The 21,400-nt window shown below is 39.8% G+C and overlaps 2 protein-coding genes across 3 annotated transcripts in view; one reads left to right on the top strand and one right to left on the bottom strand.

The window, feature by feature from the left end:
• The window catches only part of rbks (ribokinase), a 36,304-nt gene extending 24,655 nt beyond the window's left edge, over positions 1-11,649 (bottom strand). The window contains exons 1-2 of the mRNA XM_041953918.1: positions 11,310-11,649; positions 9,301-9,362 (exon numbers count right to left, since the gene is read on the bottom strand). Of these exons, the coding sequence (XP_041809852.1) occupies positions 9,301-9,359 (59 nt within the window). The 5' untranslated portion in view covers positions 9,360-9,362; positions 11,310-11,649. The remainder of the gene's footprint in view (positions 1-9,300; positions 9,363-11,309) is intronic.
• Positions 11,650-11,909: 260 nt separating this feature from the next.
• babam2 (BRISC and BRCA1 A complex member 2) overlaps positions 11,910-21,400 on the top strand; it is a 71,908-nt gene continuing 62,417 nt past the window's right edge. The window contains exons 1-4 of one of the 2 annotated variants that reach the window (XM_041954403.1): positions 11,910-12,010; positions 12,685-12,831; positions 13,759-13,835; positions 18,072-18,166. In XM_041954403.1, the coding sequence (XP_041810337.1) occupies positions 12,695-12,831; positions 13,759-13,835; positions 18,072-18,166 (309 nt within the window). In that variant the 5' untranslated portion in view covers positions 11,910-12,010; positions 12,685-12,694. Of the gene's footprint in view, positions 12,011-12,462; positions 12,603-12,684; positions 12,832-13,758; positions 13,836-18,071; positions 18,167-21,400 lie in introns of those variants that run through there. The other variant, XM_041954404.1, reaches the window with a different exon arrangement.

Genomic DNA, 21,400 nt, shown 5'->3' with positions numbered 1-21,400 from the left:
GTCAAAATGTCAAGACCGAATCTTTCCACGGTTAAGCTATTTATTTCATCATTCTATCAACATGTGCAAAAACACACAAACAAGAGGTTTCTGGGTCTGGTAAGGATTATTTCTTTTGGTCTTGTGAAGGTCTTTCACAGAAACTTGCCGGAATGAATGGAGCATTGGAAACTTTTTTCTTTTGGCATTTTTGTCCATTGTCTGTTTCCCATGTGACAGCAATAATAAAAACACAGACAGAACATGGAGTTTACAGTTGCTTCATCACTCTAAAACGCACTCCAGATATTTAACCTAGACATTCAGTCGGATATGCCCACGCAAGTCTCTCCAAATCTGCAAATGATGCAACCAGCAAAACCCATAGATGTCTCAACTTGACAGTGGCCGCACCAGTAATACCTGACTCATCAGGGTTGGGTAAGGTCCCACCCCTCCCCTCAAGGTTAACATGCCACAGGTGGGTGCCCTCAGGAGGAGTTGTCTGTTGGATGGTTTGTCCAATCACAGAGGCAGAGTGGGTGGTGAGTAACATGGGGGAGAGACAACAGACAGCTTCATACTGTACATCAGGACACTGTGGTGTGGCTCTGGGCCAGCGCTGGCCAGTGCCAAAGACTTTGCGGATGGTGAAATGTTGTCATAAACTTGTTTTTCATGCACACTCTTGTTGCTTTTTTATACTGTGTGTGTGTGTATGTGTATGTGTGTGTGCGTGTGTGTTTGTGGCAGGTGTGCTATTACAGTAAGTTCACTCAATCCCAGGATTTCCAGTAAGTGAGACGCTGGTGGCAAACACTGGAGGTTGTTATAAATGCTGCTGTTTTTGCACCGGCGTGTGAAAACACTGAAATTCCCAAAGCTATAACAGGATGTAGGGTCAGTGAGGCTGAAATGTGGTGAGAAGCAAACGGAACAAAGTACGAACACATGTAAATACACACGCACACACCTCCCCCTGACACACATTACCTATTCTACTTGGTACAGCTGTCTTTGTAAATATTTCCCACCTGGGTCACTGCTGTGTGACTCTTGGTGAAAAAAAGCTGTGCTTGTGCACTGACTCTCTCACATTTATTTAATATTGATAGTCTATGTTTTGATGGGGGAAAAGCTTTTCTGTAATAACAATAATATAATAATCCTTGTGTATAGAGCAGTTTTCAAAATCCACATCACAAAGTGCTTCACACAAGACATAAAAACCTCATGTTTTACAACGCCAATTCCAGAAGAGTTGGGTTACTGCGTGAATAAAATAAAAACAGAATGCAGTCATTTGCAAATTAACTGTGTTTACTGACAACGGTTTTATGACATGTTTGCGAGCCCATGTAGTAACATCCTTTATACAATCATGTGTTCACAAGGTGGTGAACCTTGCTCCATTTTTGCTTGCGAATGACTGAGCCTTTCGAGGATGCTCTTTTCATACCCAATCATAATACTATCACCTGTTACCACTGAAGAGGTGAATGAAAAGCTTTGCAGCTGAGTTCTATGCAGTCTGGAGTAGATCAATAGATTTTTTGGTTCAGGCAATTAAAAAAGCTGTAGCAGTAACCCAGGCGTGATGAAATGAAGGCAAATAAAATGGTCTCCAAGTCTTTAAAATTTAAAGATCAATCTCATTTTTTAAATGTTTCTATGATAAAAACAAGCTTTGTGGTGTGCTGCCCGAAACTTAAATTACTGTCAAACCACATGCCAGGATTCTTTGCAACAGGCTTCATATGACCTGGAGCCTGCAGATGATATAATCTGATTTGCCATGTGCTGGGACCAAATCACAAGGATCTCTGTTCTGTTTGAGTTCAGATGAAGAAACTGTTTTGACATCCAATTTTTGACATCACAAAGGCAGTTATTAAATGAACTCAGCATTCCTTGCTAATGGTGTATCATCAGCATAAAAATTAGGAAGCATGTACAACGAAAACAAAAATGGGCTCAAAGCTGACCCCTGTGGCACACCACAGTTAACAGAAGAAAATTAAAAGGCATAGAAGTTCACGGAGACTAAGAGCCTCCCATTTGACAGGTAAAATGAAAATACAATGGAATATGATTGTTACTACTTCCATATACAGCATACATCAATAAGTTGATAGACCAGAACAGGTGGGCTACAATCTGTTAACACACCTCTCTCACAACATGTTTATTGTGATACGAGACTGGACTATCAATATCCGTACGTAGGCCATGGTAGTTATGACCACCTGCAGTAGCTTGTTATCTTAGCTTAGCATAAAGACTGGCGACAGATGAAACAGGTAGCCTTGCTCTGTACAAAAGTGCTAAAATACATCAGCGCATTTCAAGCTTACTGACAACATATTTGTTCAATCAGTCACTGTGAGGTTGTCACGCTCAGAGTCAAACATCCAGGAAGACCGGAAAAGAAATAATTTGGCACATAACCAACTATAGAACGACAATATGTCATTTCACACACCTGGGTTATTGTACAGATTAAAAAATGTGATGTACCATGTTGATTAGTGACCATTAGAGGTGCCTATAGGCAGATTGCGACAGCCAGGCTAGCTGTTTCCCTTTGTCAGTCTTTGTGCTAAGCTAAGCTATGGTAACTGGCTGCTGCCAGTGGTTTCTAATTGAGTCTGTGGATATGAGAAAGGTATTGATCTTCTCATCTAAGCATGGAAGGAAAACTAATAAGTGGATTTCCTAAAATTTCAAACTATTTGTTTAAGGTCTTACCTTTACGCTCTGAATCATTTGCTTGATTGGTGTCTGGCCTCCCTGAAATGCACCATAACTATGCTGGTCATCATTACCTTCATATCTGTGCTCTGTCCTACATTTAGGGAATCCTTTCGCACACTTCTGGGGAATCTTTAAATTCTTTTTTGAGTAGTGGCTCAGAGCTAAAACATGCCAGCGTGGAGAAAGGAATACGACACTTAATTGCTTTTCAGCCTCAAGTTAGATGAAAATATAGATACCACTCTGATGTCTGCATGCTAATCATGAATCTAGTGCCAGGAGATGGTTACTCTGCCTCTTGCTCAATGCTCGTCCACCATGAAGCAAAAAAGAGAGAGCAATACCACCATGACTACTGCCAGTAGCGGGTTAGCTTAGCTTAGCATAAAGAGTGGAACCAGCTAGCCTCTCATTAAAGATAATGCCTACAACACCTCTAAAGCTCAGCAATTACCACATGCATCTCGTTTGTTTTGTGCGTAAACACAAAGAAATGTAAAACTACCCACAAAGATAAGTTAATTGTTGCTCGAGCTTCAAACTCAATGGACAGATATGATAGTGGAATCCATCTAATACTAATTTACTTTCAGCAACCAAATGTATTTCCTAATTGAATTACTCCGAGCAGTAGTGAATATTGCAGGGAGCACTGAAGGCCATTTTCTGCTAGAAGGACTGTTACAGACTTAGTGACAAACTTCCAGAGTCGTTTGGCTGAATTTTTCTCCTGGTGTCTGAATCCATTCACTGTGATAGCCAGTTTGTTGGAATCTAGTTCTATTTTATCAAGTAGTTTATTCAAGGTCATCTGCTTGTCTTCTGTAATTCTTTCTTTTGTGTCGTGCACAATGCTAGTAAACTGTCTGACAGGTGTTGTCAAGTGTAGAGGTTGAAAGGATTATCATGTAACAATCATTTATCTATGTCTTCATACACCTGTCACGAACCAATGTTCTGGCTTCCTGTTTTATATAAATGCCCAGGTAACTGATTTCTGGTGTGTCATATTTGATCTTAACATTTAAGTGCTCATGGCATTTATTGAGATATTCATAAAATTGTGATAAATTGGCACAACCTTTGTAGCACCGTCAACATAACATTTGGCCGGCAGCCACCTGAAGACGGCTAACTGACAGGTAAGATAAACAGATTTCCAAATTCTTAAATAAACCCACCCACGCCTCTTCATGCCCGGAGAGACACTTGGCTATTGTTGTCTGTGGTGAGTGCACCAAACAAACAGGGCACTTATGTGCTAAAGTGCAACCTCAGTGCGTTTTCTCCCATGGAACTAAAAAGGCCAAAGCAGGTGTTCAGTGACGTGAAGTGTTTGCTTTGAGGCTGGCTCTCATTTCCCTCTCCTCCGTCTCTATTAAAGTCATTCCTCAGCTGTTGGTGAGCAACAGGGGGAAGTAGACTTGGACAAAAACAAATTGAAATGCTGTTTTCCAGAGTTTGAACTAGAGCTTGTCTTTTCAGTTCCATACACAACCTCTAAAGAGAACTTATGCAAAATAAGATACACAGACTGAGCTTCAAGCGTTTGCTTGTATAAATGAAAGGTTTACAGAGTGACTGAATGTGGGTATGAAGTCTGGGTACTAAATGGTTGTACTAAACACAGAAGCCATTTTAACAGCCATGTGATAACCTTCAGCTCATATTATGCCTCAGACAAGATGAGTTCAAGCCTATATACCACTGAAGAGACGATTTTGTTCTTATAATCTCATGTTGTATCATTTTTCCTTGTCCACAAAGATCCCTTGAGCTGAAGCTCCAGTAAATCAGGACAAGGGGAAGGCACCTAACAAAGACCGGATTGAGCAAAGACAGCATCCCTCACATGGACAGTGTGAGCTGCTTTGCGAGGTGTAGTGTCGGAGTAGAGCGTGGGCGTTTATTTTTGTGTGGTCAGACCATTTGTTGGAGCCACGTGCATGTTGCTATTATTCACTCAGTGGTCAGAAACAGCCTATATCAGTGGATATAACAAGCCACTTGTCACCCTATTCAGTGTCTGAATTGGTCGGCGCTTATAGAAACATCACAGCTTTGTTTCATGTTTTTTTTACCTTCACATAAAAGGTTGCCAGACAGATCTCGGACACAACTACTGGTAGAGAAACACGTAAAACAACGGTGAATATTCTAAGAGCAACAAGTTATTACTTTGCAATTAGTTTTTTTTAAACTAAACTCTTGTATTTCACAACACTGTTTTACAGCACGTCACTCAGTTGAAAATGCCCTCAGAGGGGATGTGGGAGACTGTAACAGTGGTTCCCAAACTGGGGGTGTGGACCCCTACAAGGATTCACAAGAAAAAACTGAGAAGCCATGGGATAATTAACAAGACAAGTAAGGAGAAAAAAAAGTAGTTCCACAAAATATTATCATTTCTTTGGACTTTTCTCTAATCTTTGCTTTTTTAAATTAAATGCAGAACAGCTTTACCTGTTCAGGCCTTAAAAAATATCCAAATGAAACAAGAGGGCAAAATCATCAGAAATGCTTAAAAATCATGGACATGCAGTGTGTGACATTATGAAGGAATTGCAAGTAGCCATTCCTTCATTTAAACAGGTCGTAGGGCAAAAAGGGTGAAACCAATGTATTAACATGTGGTCTCAGAGCTATAAAATCTCAGGAAAGTATGAAAAATGCCTGTCGCAAGTGTCCAGAGCCCATGGTGATGTGTTCAAATGTCTTGGTTCTGTCTGCTCACAGTCCAAAACCCTAAGATAGTGAGTTTACCATCATAAAAGAGTAAGAAAAACAGAAAATATTCACATTTGAGAAGCTGAAGCCAGTAAAATTATTGTTTAAATTTTTGCTTACAAAAATGAATAAACTTTGAATGAGGTCGAAATTGTTGCAGATTCATTTTCTGATTTATTCACTAAGTGTTAGGTACCACACTTACAGCTGGGGCTGAAATTTGTGAGTCTGGGCTTGAGATTCCCTCTCATAAAAACATTCGATAAGGGTCTGTTTACTTCGCTCTGGTAGAAACAATCCTGTGGTACATTTTGGTTTTGCTCTGTAATTTGGGGAACTCAGGTTTCAGTGAGCAGACGAAAAGCCAACTACTCAGGAAGCTGTGGCAGTAGGGGGCACTGTATGGCTTTGACAGTGGGTTAAAAGCCTGACAGGCTCTGCTCCTCCTCTCTGTGAACTGCATATAGTAGACAATTAAACAGAACCTCTTCCCAAAAAGGAGCATAGTATGCTCTACAGCTGATACATTTCTAACAGAACACCACAGAGATCTGTTTTACACTTGTGTGTTTGCATGGCAGGACAGAAGCGGAGAGAGACCGAGTGTGAGAGTGTATATGAGTGTGTGTGTGTGTGTGTGTGTGTGTGTGTGTGTGTGTGTGTGTGTGTGTGTGTGTGTGCCTCCACTGCCTGTCAGTTAATTGTACTGCCACCCAAACACTGGCTGTTCAAGACAACTGGATTTCTAACTTCAAAGCCATGCATATCACTTTGAAGGGCTGCGAATGTATTCCAACTACCCTCCCCTATCCGCATTCTGACCTCCATCCAAAAAGCCCCAACCCCACACGCGCACATACACACACACTCTTGACAAAAACAGGCCATTTCCTGTTAGCTTATTAGGGTTTTAATTGACAACTCCTGCCCTTCAAAGCAGAAAGTCACTGGTTGAATTGCTAATGAGCAACAAAATAAATACTTGCCCGAAAAAAAAAAAAACCCAGTAGGAGAAGGCATATGTTTTTGATAAGTGGAGACTTGCGAGTGACAACTAAAATGTGACAACTTGAACTGGAGTGTGCACTCCCCAGAATGCCATGAAACTTTTCTCCCACTAGCACAGATTGTGGTTGTTTATTCAGATCTCCGTTTGCTGGCAGCCAGGTGACAGCTATTCTTCCCAGGATTTCACATAAAAACATAATACAAGCTGTATGACAAAACTGCTGCACAAGCTCAAACAACATGCTTCTTCCTGCTGACAGGAAGTCACTTAGTTGGCTGGAAACCATGAAGACATTTTGCTGCATTTACGTTATGTATCTTTCGACACTGTGTCATTCCTCACAAAGGTTATGGTAAATGAGGGTGACAAATTGTTTTCAACTAACCCATTGTGCTGGAGTTGATGACTAATGATTTGTGGGAATGGATCCTACTTGGCTCAACAAATCTCACCACGTATGAGGATGATGCAACACTGACATTTTAGTAAGCAGTAATTATACCAGATCATCTGCACATTTGGAGTCTTTGAAACCTGAGTTGGATTTACCATGAGATGGTCACACCTGCATCGTCTGTCAACCTGCTGGAGCAGTGAATCAATAATGTCTAAGAACAAGCAGCTGAAGAACGATCTGTCCTCCTGGCAGGAAATGTTATAAAACTTAGTAGTAGAAAGATGGACAGATGTCTCCCTATTTAACCGGACGTCTGCTCACTGTTGTTGCCTAATGGCCTGAAAGCTGTTGGACCAACCACTCTCAGACCAGGGATGTTCTCTACAACATTTTAGGCTTTTAGGACAAGTACTGAAAAGGCAGCGGCATTATCTAACTTTAGACCACTTCCTCTATTCTTGTGTAGACAGGACTGTGCAGTCCATTTCAAGTCATGGTGGAAAACACCCATCAGCCCTTATGCCATATTTTCCACAAGCTTGCATGTCAAAATAAAATCCCTGAAGGAAAATAGTGGTTGTGGTGGTTAATAATAATAAAGGGAAACATGTTTTAAGCAGAGACAATTGACCGTTTCCTAAGCTACACCCCCTAAGTTACTGTTAATATGCCTGTCGAGCTTTCCGTTCTGGCGCGAGACATAATGCAGTTTACAATGCTAACAGAAGCAGATTCTCAGTAATTTTTGAAACAATGGGTCCTCAATTTCAGACATAGGTATGCAAAAGTAGGATTCTCGTTTCTAGCCACACCTGCCAATTTTGCTATGCATGAGTAAGCACACTCACTTACACTCAGCTACTGTAGGTAATACGTGTACTTATTTGGACATACTAATGACTACAGCTTATGCTAAAGCAGATGAACACATTGTTCCATTCCATTTGCTCGTGTTTTTGGTTTGGGAAAGGCTAAAAACAGTCACCTCCACACTCTTTAAATGCAGAGTATTGGTCTTACTACAGCTACATGCACACCGCTTCAGCATGCGGAAAAAATCCAAAGCTAGACTGGGTTGCTGCGTCTAGTTACAGTTGATAGGATATGCTCGAACTGTTAACACAGCGGCTCCCAACATTTTAGCTTGTGATCTTGTAAAATTCTGGTCTTTAACTAAAGACAAATTTTCCTTCTTGGACTGTTTCATTTGACAGACTTTTAGAGGCCCAAAGAGGTGAAAGTGTTCAGTATTTCAAAAGAAAAAGCATAAATTCAGAGTCAGAAAATCAGAACAGATAAGTATAATTTTGTGTAAAACAAACACATCTTATTTTTTTAAAGCCTTTAATCACCTGGAGACCCTTTGCGGGTCCTGAAACCCAGATTGGGAACCACTACATTAAAGGGACATGAATAGTCCTATAATTAGATTCAGATGAATACAATACAAAGAGAAGATATTTAATGTTTGAAGTAACCAACTTTATTGTTTCTTGTAGAAATACACTCATTCTGAATTTGATGACTGCAACATTTACAAAAAAGCTGGGACAGAGGCCTGTGAAAGCGTTGAGTATAATCCAGGGTTTTGCAGAATTGTCCCAACATTGAAGTTTTGTCTTTAGAGGAACCTGAGTGACTGACAAAGAATATACAATATACAAGAAATACAAGCCTGACTCCAAAAAAGTTGAGACACTGTGTAAAATCTGAATAAAAACAGAATGCAATCATTTGAAATGAACTATTTACTGACAACAGTTTTATGAAGTGTCCCTGAACTCATGTAGTAACATCCTTCATACAATCATGTGTTCACAAAGTGGTGAACCTCCTCCATCCTTGCTTGTGAGCAACTGAGCCTTTCCAGGATGCTCCTTTCATACCCAATCATGATCTATCACCTGTTACCAATCAACCTGTTTACCTGTGGAATGATCCAAACAGGTGTTTTTGGAGCGTTCCACATCTTTCCCAGTCTTTTGTTGCTCCTGTCCCAACTTGTTTGAAATGTGTTGCTGCATCAAATTCAGAATAAGCAGATATTTACAAAAATCAATGAAGTTAATGAGGTCAAATATTAAATATATTGTTTTTGTACTGTTTTCAGTTAAGAATATATCAATATATCCAATAAATTTGTTTTAAAAACACCATCTATATGGTTCTGACCCACAGGTTGAGAAACTCTACATTTTTCAAAATGTCCTAATATGGTCATGAAAATTAGCCCAATGTGCTGCTTCCTGTTGGGCCCACCTGAGGAAGCAGAGGAGCTTCCTGTGCCCAGATTTAGCTAGAGATTTTGTACTTTTCTCCTTCTCGGAAAATGTAAGGTTGATAGATGATAATTTCAGGAAGCACATGGAGCACTGACAGAGTACTTACACAACCTTTTAGCAGGCAAACTAAAGTGAGTGCAAAATTTACTCACCTCACCAGGTCAGTCATACAGGAGCCAACCACCATCACATCAAATGCCTCTTCAGTCATGATCTGGTTGAAACACACATTTGTATTATTTCTACAGCAACAACACGCATTTGTGGACATGGAATTTCTCAAAAATGATTCATTTAAATTACAGTGTAATGATTTATGAGATTACTGAATTTCTTTACATTCGTCCAGCCTTTCCAGTAAAACCTATTCATAAACAAGGACAAAATGGGAAGCCTAGCAGGCTCCTTGGGGGCATATCAGGCAACATATGTAAACTAGTTTCCTGATAGCCTCCAAACAAAAATCACTTGATATTATTTATCTCCCACATTAGCATGAGCTTGACTGAAACAAGGAAGAATGCAAAAATAGAGCATTCATCGCTGGCTGAGTTGGACAGGTTCCAATCTTATTGCGGGTGGAGTAGGGGGGTGGAGGTATTTCAATACAACACCACTTGAATGCACCACAGCCCAGTAAAAGTCTATAATTAATTCAATCCTCGGCTTGTATCAGAGCTAATGCTAGTGTGTTAATCTCTTCAAATCTCTGCCTAGGCAGTGGAAGACTTGGAAAGCCTGGCCACTGGCTGCAGGATGGCTCAATTCTCTCTCTCCCCCATCTCACAGTATATTGTCTTCCCTCAGCAGGCATGAAAAGCTTGCCTAGAACCCTCCACCTCTCCGCTGCAGGAGAATCTTATATCTGTATTGTCCAACCACTTGAAACAGCAAGAAAGCCTCATAAACTTCTCCCTTTCTAGCTAAATTTGAGGGTGAGTTATCATACAGTACAACAGCTGACCAACCTGAATAAGTGTTTGCAGATGCATGTTAATGTAAAATGTGTTCGACCATTACACATAACATAGCTTAACAAAAGGCTCCACTAAAGCCCAAGCAAAACAGAATGTGCATAATGAGTGAATGAAGAGATGATTTAAGAGTCACCACACACGTTTTTGGGACTTGAACAAAACACACTCTCAAAAGAGAGCAGTCGCACGTTAAAACGATTTAATCTAAATGCAAATCAAAGTTGCACACAGTGGGTTTAACAATTTAGACTGAGCCATAAGCACAGTCCAAAAGAAAACATTGCTGGACCCATTTAAAAGAAAAAAAAAAAAGACTTGTAAGATTACATATTTGACTGTGTGGTTGGGCAGTCAAGACTTAACAGGATAATGAATGTTATTACAGTGACACAACCATTTATGCTTAAAAAATGCATTTCAGAAGTTTTATAAAAGGACTATAATCACCAAAATACTTTTTATTCTCAGCTCTTGCCACACACACACACACACATAAATTTGCACATATGTGTTTGGTCATTTCATAGGATTCAGGTATTCATTGTGATGTGACTGCAATGGCATTTCTTACCAATACAGGTTTAAAGGAAAAAGCCATTGACTTTAGCAGAGTGTACATGAGTTGGACTTTTATGTATATGAGTATGTAGTTGTATATATGTATATGAGCATAATCATATACATACTTAAGTAATTGAAGTACATAAGATAGTACTTCCTCGTTTATGTACTGAAGTGGGTAGTTAAGTAACATTACTTACTAATGTATAATTAATAAAAACATTGAATATGAATACCGTTTAGTGTTAAATTGTTTTGTATTTACCTATATGACATGTTTCAATGTTACGTTAATAGCTGGTCTTACTACTGCATAAAGTAAAAAAATAAATATTTAAGCAAGACACCATGTAGTATTAGCTTACTGTACATTATCTTTTACATATAAATCCTTATTGTGCAAATACTTCATGTAACTAATGATACAGCTGTCAAATAAACGTCACAATGTCACAAAGTGTAAATATTAGGCTAATTTTAAAGGAGTTGCTTGTGTAGCATGCCAACTGAGTCAAAAAATGAGGAAAGGATAGGAAATATGACCCGGCTTCAGTGGCCGAACGGTAAATTCGAAGAAGTGCGTTGAGACAAAATATTGACGAGAAATGCAACACAATAATTACCTTGCATTCAAGTATGGTGTACAACTTGTCACTGCCCGATCCGTACCGGAAATCCGGTTTGTTCCACGCATGCGCGAAGATTTGGTTTAGGAATGGTTAAAACTTTTAGTTGAACAGAGGTGTGCTTGCCACTTCGCTTACTACACGGCAGACACCCTTTACTGTATTAGCCACCTATTTCACTACCCGCTTCAGATGTTTTCCTAAACCTAACCAAGTAAATTTGGTGCCGAGACCTGACCGTTCGGCAGGGTGTAATGTGTAGTAGGCGTGTCCCGTAGCTACCGTGAGTCCGCAGATAGGTCATGCGCAACACCGATCGGGCAGGATGTAAGGATCGGGTAGTAACACAGCTCAGCACCCACTTCAGACAAGTGACGATCTAATTGTATAATGATAGCTGCCTGGTGTTATAGCCATTGCCAGAACCATTGTTGTCAGTGAATCAGTACATACACACTAAGTGTTTCTTCAAATTATCTAAGTATAATTACTTCAAACAAAACATACCGTATGAGTAATATTTCACCAAGAAATATGGCTCTGGGAGTGAAAACATTTATTGTCTAAAACAGGCATTATTACAGACAGCTAGGTACGGCGCTATTTAAAGGACCCAAACAACATGCACCGGAAATATTGAGAGAATGAAGTAAACATTGGCCTTAACGCTTAAATTATCTGACTTCCAGCTCTTTCAGGTACTCTAACTCACACCGCATGTTGTATGTAAATCGACACTAATGAACAGGCTATTTTTCGAGTAGGCGAATCAATCGAATTGTAGCAATTTGACGCTCCGTTCTGTGGTAAGCTAACAGTGGCTAACGGTACAAAGTTTATGCGTATTTAGAGCAAGTTACATCCTGACACAAATTCTAGCGTACAAACTTACTCCCGCCGAACCAGTGAACGTAACAGTATAAGTGTAGGACATCCGCTAAATAGTATATTGTGTTTCCCATGCAATGTGGCCAGTCTACATGGCAGACCGCAGTGAGAGAGGGGACAAGTAGTGTTACAGATGCATTTGTATCCCTGTGACACCTGTTGGCCTTGCCTGGTTTTATCATGTAATTTCCGCGAATAATGAGGTGTACTTTGTCAGCCTGCCTACTCTTCCCGTCAAAACGAAATTCCGCTGATATACTTGCGCCAGAGAGCTAAAATCGTAGCTTAAGTAACTGATTCTGACGTGCATACAAAATTTTCCATGACACCAGGAAGTGACAGCGAATAGTGACCGTGCCACTTATGTAATGTTAGCTTGTGCCATTTGAGTCTTCATTGCAAGTAAATGCTTTTCTTTCTACAAATTACGGTTTTGATAACTTCAGTTAAAGCATATCCGTTAAGTGTTGCCTTGTCTCCACAGAGTGCTTAAAATGAACAAGATGTCCCCTGAGGTTGCATTGCACCGGATCTCACCTGAGCTGCGGCCCTTGCTGAGCAGCGTTGTGCGGAATGGACGTGTAGGACTCGACTCCACAAACTGTCTCCGTGTCACAGACCTCAAAACTGGGTGAGGAGCGGACAGGACCGGAAGTTGTTTATGTGAAACACGCGGTCCATTCAGTCTCTCATGCACTGCAGTGATGCTGCATTCAAATGATATAAAGATGGCTGCACTTTGGGGAAAACATAGTTAAATATTAACATATATACATGCATATCTACACAGTCATAATGAGTGATGAGTAGGATGGGACCAGGCAGAACTATAGTGGAGTTGTGAAGTGGGAATAATAGCTGGTTGAAGGTATTTTTCCAAACTGCAAATTTGAGTGTGAGGATTTCTGTGAATGAAAACCTTACAGATCTTCAGTGTATCAGCATGGATGATGCTTTCGGTAAATGTTATGGCCATAGCTCATCTATTATTATTATTATATTATTATATCCAATTCTGATTTTGTAAATTCACGTTGTTGAATTCATGTAAGAATATACGATAGTGAAATATTTAAACATCCAGATGTATTGTTAGACCTGGTGAAAGTGTCATTTTAGCTCAAGCTTGCCATAACCAGTGCATGCAACATAATTTTAAGATTGGTGATCAGAGATATTTTTCTATTGTATATATCGCTAAGCAGAGAGTAGATTTGCTGGTCTGACTGTTGTAAAGCAAATTAAATAAATCTCTCGACGATCTTAACACTAACATCTCAACACATCTCTGCTATTTTGGTTGTCAGGTAATGATAACAAACGTCTCATAATAGTCATGGAAAAAAGGCTGTTGACAAAGTCTTTCAAGTTTTCACTAAGGAAATTAGCATTAATCTGTTGTCAAATGTATTTGCCTGTTTGTCCTCATTAAATCATTAAAGGTGTATTGAATTTTGTAAAGATTACAGGGTTACATCTCAGCCACCTTTCTGATGCCTACTGTTTCATGTGCTCAGGCTAATAGATTGATTATTTCCTTATGTTTGGTGTTGTTCAGATGTACATCTCTGACCCCTGGTCCCTGCTGTGATCGCTTCAAACTTCACATCCCCTATGCTGGAGAAACCCTGAAATGTAAGTAAATGAGTCCTTTTCAAATGAACCACACCAGTCTGATGTTGGTTGAATAAACAGCCACTGAAATGTATTGAGTCTTGCATTGACCATTTGATGTTATTGATGGCTTTTGAGAAAAATGTGGGAGAGAAACTATTGGCAAGCACTTTTTTCTTATTAAGACGCAAAGTAGTAGTAGTCGTAGATCTAGAACTCAGGGTCAGCTAAGGCTCTTCACAGTCTTAAAATCAGACTTGGCTGTTAGTCTGTATGTGTCAATATATTCTTAGATTAATCAACAGCAAACACAAATTAAAGCGCATTTAGTTAAGCCGGGCTGATTGCGCAATTTAATCAATTTTGATTCCATTCTTTTTATCCTTTTGTTTGTTCTTTGTACTCTGACACCATTTGAATTTGCAGGTTGCCCACTGTGCTCAGGTTAATTGATTCATTGTCTAGAGCAATGGATCTGCACGAAACATACATCCAGTGCTGAATTACATTGATTTTTCAGTCCAACCTTGATTAGTGTTCAAGTGATCCACTTAGGTATGTCTCACAGTCGAGTGATTTTGTAAATGAGAGGTGGTTTTAGGTCAACACTGAAGTCATCAACTCCAGTGGATATGTGAAATCAACATGTTATTCAACACACGTGTTCAGCGCACCTTTTTAGAAATGTAACCAGAACTGTGCAAGTAGGCTCAATGAAATATTCTGACAAGGACTTCAGTTGACTACAAAGAGGGTTGTCAATGAAAATACCATGTACAAGTTACCATAGGAATGTTTTGTAATTGCAGTTACTAAGCGAGCAGTAAGACCAAAAGCACCCACAGGAATTCCTTAAGTACAAAAACAAGATGAATATTTTTCTTATTATGGTTATACACAATCATTGAAATGATACCAGTAAACATGCTGTAGCTTTTTGCCACTGAACTTTTACTGGAAGGGTCTCTCTCACTTCTGATTCAAGTCCCCACATCAGAGACTCTCCCTGATGAGCATGCCTCCTAAAATGTTCAATGGGCAACATCATTAAATGTCGTTAAGTGGTTATAACCATGGTTTAGAATGATTTCAGCTTAGTGTTACTGGAATGATGGTGACAGGCGTGTGTGTACACACACGTCCTGAAAAGATAATATCAGTTACTATGGCTCAATTCAGGTTTTTGTGGCTGATGAGTTACCTTTAAGCCTTAAGTCCTTTGAGTAGATGCCTACTGTTCAGAGGGTTTGCCTGTTAATGTGCAGGCCTAAATAAAAAGTGTTTGCAGTCTGCTGTTTGGGAATGATATGACATGCTAAATTCATCAGGAGTATTTGTATAAAGTTTTGTCCGGCTGTCCTTGAAGTTCGGTACAAATGTGGCCCTGCTTGGGGAAAAAAACCACCTATGTCAAGTATGAGGAAGTAGGAGTTGCTTGTTTTGCAAAATTTGCTAAAAAATCTGTCTCGGCGGAAATGGTTGTGACCTCTGTTGGGATGTTGAAGCTAGACTCGAGGAATGTTTAGATGTGAGGTTGAAGAGTCTGCAACACAGTTGTGGGGTTACATGGCAACATGTAAAAGCGGTTGAGACGATCTGGTCAAGAGGCAGGATGAGATTTCAAACCCATAGTTTCAGCCAGGAGATGTGTGCAAGCAGCAAGTTCATTATGTTCCACAAGCGTTCCAAGATTTTTTTTAAGGCTAATAAATGAAGTAAACTCACAAAATGTCAAGAAATGGTCTTACATGCATTTCCTTATTAAACAATAACATAGAACCGTACTTCTTTGAATTCAGGTTTCTCTTTTTTTTACCAAGCTAAGGCGAGCTTAATTGCCAGGTTAACTCAATGAAAATCGAGAAAATTGTTAACTTGCCCATATGATGTTTTTTTTATTTGCTACGAGGCATATCATGGGTAAACAGCCAACACCATGGGAGAGCATTTCCACTTTGCAACTGCGGTGTACCAATGACAGTCTCAGAAACACAGATTCAGACAGCCAGGTCTCTACTCAAAACAGTTTCACTTGAATTTTGCATTGTTCATTAATTAAGCATATCATGATGAAGGTCATCGTCGTAAACTGCTAGTAAAGCGTTAGCAAGACAAGATTGGGTAACTGAAGTGCAATCGTATGGCATGTGGGAGAGGTTTTCCTTCAGGGCTTTCTGCCAGAAAGGGCTGTTTGTGTGTTCGATGAGCAGAGACGAAGGTGAGCAAGTATGCTCCAAGCATACTAAATGACGGCAAAGGCGTTACATCTCAGCCATTTTAAGGCATGACAGGTTTTTTTGTCTTCTAAATATGTCATTTTGATGAACAGAGACAAATTTCTTGGGGTTTAATCAATGGCAGGAGAGGAACTTTAAGTCCCAGAGTTAGATGGGGCTTAAAGTTCTGGCTCCACACGCTGTTTTTCCCTGCTGCCTCTGCCTGTCATTGCTGGCCTCTTTGTGCATCTAGGTTAGCTCACTGAACCAGAGTCTGTCGCCGAGCAGTGGCTCTCACTCAGTCTTCAGAGGCCAACATTGAATTATCAAAATGAAATGGCAAAAATTGCCCCAACAAACATCCAGGGATGGACTCAGCCAACTGCTGGCTTATTGCCAAACCCTAATGACCACAATCATTATTCATGATGGGTGGTTTGATTTAGAGAGCGGTGTAATATACCCTGTCTTTACCCTTAAGTTGATCTAAACCACTGTGTGCGCTATATCTGTCATAGTTACGGGAGAAGTCTTTAATTCATGGAGACATGAGAGCTGCAACCCCCCCACGAAAAAAACAAGCCACTGGCACGCGACATCTGCGCAGCTGTTGTACTAGTTGCTGCACCTTCCTGTGCTTTAGCCTGAGGAAGAAGGTTTGTTTAATCAAGGATGCAGAGCCGCAGGTTGGTGTCTGCCAGTCTATGGACCTGCCTACTGATAGCGTGCAAAAGCATGGCACACTCTATTCAGAGCTAAGCACTATTAATGCCCCCTCCACTTCACCACTTTGGCTGGTACTGCTAAACAACAATTTGTGGCCTTTGTTGTTGTACATATCACGCCCTTATGACCTCAATAAAATGTACGGCTGACAAAGAAGTAAGACTTTGAGAGGGTACGTTATGCTTCGACTCGACTACACTTTGGAGTGAGGCTTCTTCACTGCTGTCTCAGGCTGTATGAACAAAGCCGTATATGAAAGCCTATGTTGTAACTTGTAAACACTTCCAAATACCTCAATTTCCCTCTGGAACCATGCCAGTACATCTCTGACAGACTTCCAGTGGTTTGTACAGATTTACAGCACATCCTCTCTTCTCCTTGTTTGACTCCCCTCCAATGGAAAAGTACTTCCATATGTGTAAGTTTGTCTCTTCGTGCTGGAACTGGAATGACAAAAAAAAAAAAGCAGAACAGACTTGCAGCACACAAATAGAATTGTGTAACATAATATCGGAACATTGTGAACCAGCCCAAGCAATGTGTTATGTGTTCATGTTGTGATGTCCTCAGCGAGGGCCATTCCCGTCTTAAGTCTTTTTTATTTATTTTATCTTGTCCAAATCCATTTTTCAGTCATAATATGATTTGTTTAACTTCTTTCAGATTCTGAATAAATAAACTTGAAACAGAACTTGATTTTAGCATCGCTTTATGTGCGCTATATTCAAAAGACCTATGCAATTATCTTTACAAGACAGACCTGTTTGGCAGGATTTGAGTGGCTTCAGTGGTAAATGTCAAGTTTGCTCATTACCGTAGGTACTTAAATTAAAAAAAACCCCAGAGCTCAACAGCTGCATATCATGCGGTTGTTAAGGCAGCTGCTGAAAAAAAAACTCAGCTGCCTTAACAAGCCATTGCATGTCAGATTCAGATTCAAGACTGGCTTGGTTAAGATAATGTCAAATTGTTCCCACTGCAATTTCCCTTGTTTCAGCACTGTTAAAAAAAATGACTCTCATGCCTGAGACTACAGAACTAGAATAAGGTAGACTGCGACACTGATATTAAGAGAGTGACATGTTTTTAGGCCTCAGTTGTACACAAAAGCACTTGTTAAGACTCAGGGTTTGCTTGCAGAGAGAGTGCAAATACATTAAATGAGCTCTTATGAGATGAAAGTTAGGTTGATCCCTTTATACACTGTGGTCATTTTATAGCACACAATGAAACGCAAGCAAGCCACCCTTTTGAATTCATGTTGTTCACATTAGCGTCATCAGTCATGTAATAATGATTCCTTCTTTTCTCCCAGGGGACATCATATTCAATGCACGGTATCCAGAATTGCCACCAGATTTTATTTTTGGAGAAGATGCTGAGTTTCTTCCCGAACCCTCAGAACTACCAGTGAGTATCTAAAATCACTCCTCATTCATTTCAAGGTTTTCTTGAAGACGTTAAAGTATGTCATTTAAAATGTGTTTTATTATACAGTGAATATATGCTGTGTTTTATTATTCTGCTGTACAAGGAAACAAATTTACTACATGATTTGCTTTTGTTCTTTCCACTTGTTGAAGCCAGATCTGTCCATTCATTTGCCATATTGCATGGTTCTCCTATGTGGTCCTAAATGTCAGACAGATGTGTCAAATTGCCAATCACAAGTTCACCTGTCTCAGTAGCCAGAGGGTGTTGTAGCAGTGTCACATATACCCTTTGCAAAGCAAACACTCTGCTGCCACCGTGGGTGTGTAGCATCAGATAGCTGCAAATGTTGCAATAATTGGCAGCACTTCATTATGCCACAAACTCTGTTTTGACTAACTGGTTATCTGCATATCTGATCATCTCTCTGAAGCCATGATTCAAAAGCAAGCTAACCTCAACAGGATAAAGGAGCAGGTACAGTTTGTGTACAACATGTATGTTAACCTACCCTGCAGTAAAGACAGTACTCAGATGATAGGCATTAACAACAGTTGATTTAACAGATGATGAGGTGGGCTTCTCAGAAATTTACCTGGAGGGGAATTTTTTGGCATTTTTTATATCTTCTTTTGTATAATTATAGCTTTTGAACGTGAACATTTTTCTCTTTAAGTTTGTTTCCAATGAACTTGTTTCCAATGTTGAAGTATATTTTAACTTTGACCAGAAAATGGTGAAAGTATCCAGACTTTGTAAGTAATTGTATGTCTACTATGGGAACTGGTTTTCAAGGCCTGATTGCATCAACACTGTCTAGTTTCAATTGGGGTGTGGTTTTAATGTTTGTATATTAATACAAGCTGCTGCACCACAAAAAGTGGTTACAACATGACCATAACTTTCAGATAATCTGTACGAATGTTTTAACCACACCTAATTTTCAGTCCTAAGTGATTTCAATGGTATGATCCTGCAATTGTTTTTCAGAGGTAGAAAGGAATACTCAGTAAATACTTCCCTGATAATTTCCCAAAGAGCATAGTTTACAGAAGTATTCTCAAATTTATTTTACAATTAAATTTGACAGTGGATTTTTACTAGTTTTGAATTTTGACTGTGTAAAAGCGCTTTTTAGTTAACAGCCAACGTCAGCATACAAGCAAAGAAGAACATACAACCCTGATTAAAAAACCAGTACGAAGACAATATACCAAATATTTTATCTAATCCTTTTATTGATTGTTGGAAATATCTGCTTATTCTGAATTTGATGCCAACAACACGTGTCAAACAAGTTGGGACAGGAGCAACAAAAGACTGGGAAAGATGTGGAACGCTCCAAAAACACCTGTTTGGATCATTCCACAGGTAAACAGGTTGATTGGTAACAGATGATAGTATCATGATTGGGTATGAAAGGAGCATCCTGGAAAGGCTCAGTCGATCACAAGCGAGGATGGAGCGAGGTTCACCACTTTGTGAACAAGGATATTACTGCATGAGTTCAGGGGCACTTAATAAAACTGTTGTCAGTAAATAGTTCATTTCAAATGATTGCATTCTGTTTTTATTCAGATTTTACTTTTTTGGAGTCAGCAACAAACAAAACCTCTGCTTTATTTTTGTATGCCCTGGCCTTCCTTGTCAGTCACTCAGGTTCCTCTAAAGACAAAACTTCAATGTTGGGACAATTGGGACAATTCTGCAAAACCCCGGATTATTGTCAATGCCACTGTTTTTAAAATTCACTCTTTCTGCAGTATATGCACTTGGCACCTACTGTATGGTGATGGTCAGGGAGAGATCCTGGTTATGGGAAGTAAATATAGTTTAGATATGGTTAGGCTTAGACAACTAAACCACTTTAAGTATAGGGAAGATTATAGTTAGGGTTAATAAAAAGGCAAACGATAATTCTAAGTCTGTGACAGACTTAAACTACCATCTCCTGCATGAAAGTTGTTTCTATGCCATTTAGTTCTAAATAAGTCAAATTACCTCATACCATGTTGACTGGAAATTGATATCTGTTTGCTCTCATCGTGTTGACGAGGGAGATTTTCAGGCCTTGATGGAGATCAGCACTCTATTGAGCACTTTCTTGTTAAGATACCACCATGCAGTTATCCAGTGCTATTTTTGAATCAGCCTAGCATGGAGAAGCTAAATTCCCCTGCTTGTGTCAGAGTCTGGGAGTAGAGAGGGGAGTATTGCTCACCGTCTCGCAAATCCAGCTGTGCACATAAGGGGAAGTACCTCTGCTGAGCCAGTGCTTGGCAGCCCATCGCTTGTTTATTTTTCTCACTTATGTTCTTGCTGTGTTTTGCTGTTCATGCTTTCATAATCCTCCTTCGTCTGTCTGCCTGAGATCCTCCTCTCCTACTCACTCCTTTTCCTGTACATTTTCAGTAAGTACAGCCCCCTCTCACTCTTTAAAACGCTGAGTTCCCAGCAATTCCTTAAATTTCCCCTCATGTCCCCTGGGAAATTTTTTACCATCGGCTGACCACTGGCTATGTGAATTTAGAAAGAATCCTCTTAAAACAAATGGACCAGGTGTCTGCAGAATATGTTTTTGTGACTTGCGCAACATATAGTTAAAGAAAGAAAGAAAGAAAAAAAATATTTTTTTAAACAACATCTTAAGATTCTGCCTAATAATGGCAAGTAAAACTATTATACTGTCCTACTGATGAGTAAATTACTCATAATAGATCAAATCTGAGGAGTGCAGTTCACTTTTGACACTCACAAGAAATATGTTCCTAGCCTTTGTTATCCAGTGGGGGTAAACATTAGGCTAATTTTAGGTCCTCTGTCAGTGGCTGGTTGAATTCTTGATGTCTCAGCAACACATTGCGCTTGTTTACAGCCAGCCAAGGGTATCATTAGCTCCTCTGTTTAGCCTTGTGTTTTTCCTTGCTGTCAACAGGCCTTGAGTAGGTTAGTTATCCATGTTTCTGTTTCGACAGAGAAATGCATTGCAAAAAAAAAGAAAACAGGACTGAAGCATGCACAACACCTCCTAGGTCAACCCTGCATGGTACAGTAGCCAAATTGGATATATTATTCTTAAAAAAGGTTTAGATCTTTAGACTTCCACTGAACCAGGGTTAGAGCCAGAGCTTGCCATTGCGACAGTGTGCCACGTAAAATATTTCATCACTACAACCCCCCCACTAAGCTTGCCAGTTAGCAAAACTACAAAAT

This window comes from Chelmon rostratus, chromosome 15 (genome assembly GCF_017976325.1).
Source record: "Chelmon rostratus isolate fCheRos1 chromosome 15, fCheRos1.pri, whole genome shotgun sequence".
In the NCBI taxonomy this organism is placed as follows: domain Eukaryota; kingdom Metazoa; phylum Chordata; class Actinopteri; order Chaetodontiformes; family Chaetodontidae; genus Chelmon; species Chelmon rostratus.
Note: the sequence above shows the minus strand (reverse complement) of the source record. Positions and strands in the feature narration are given on the sequence as shown.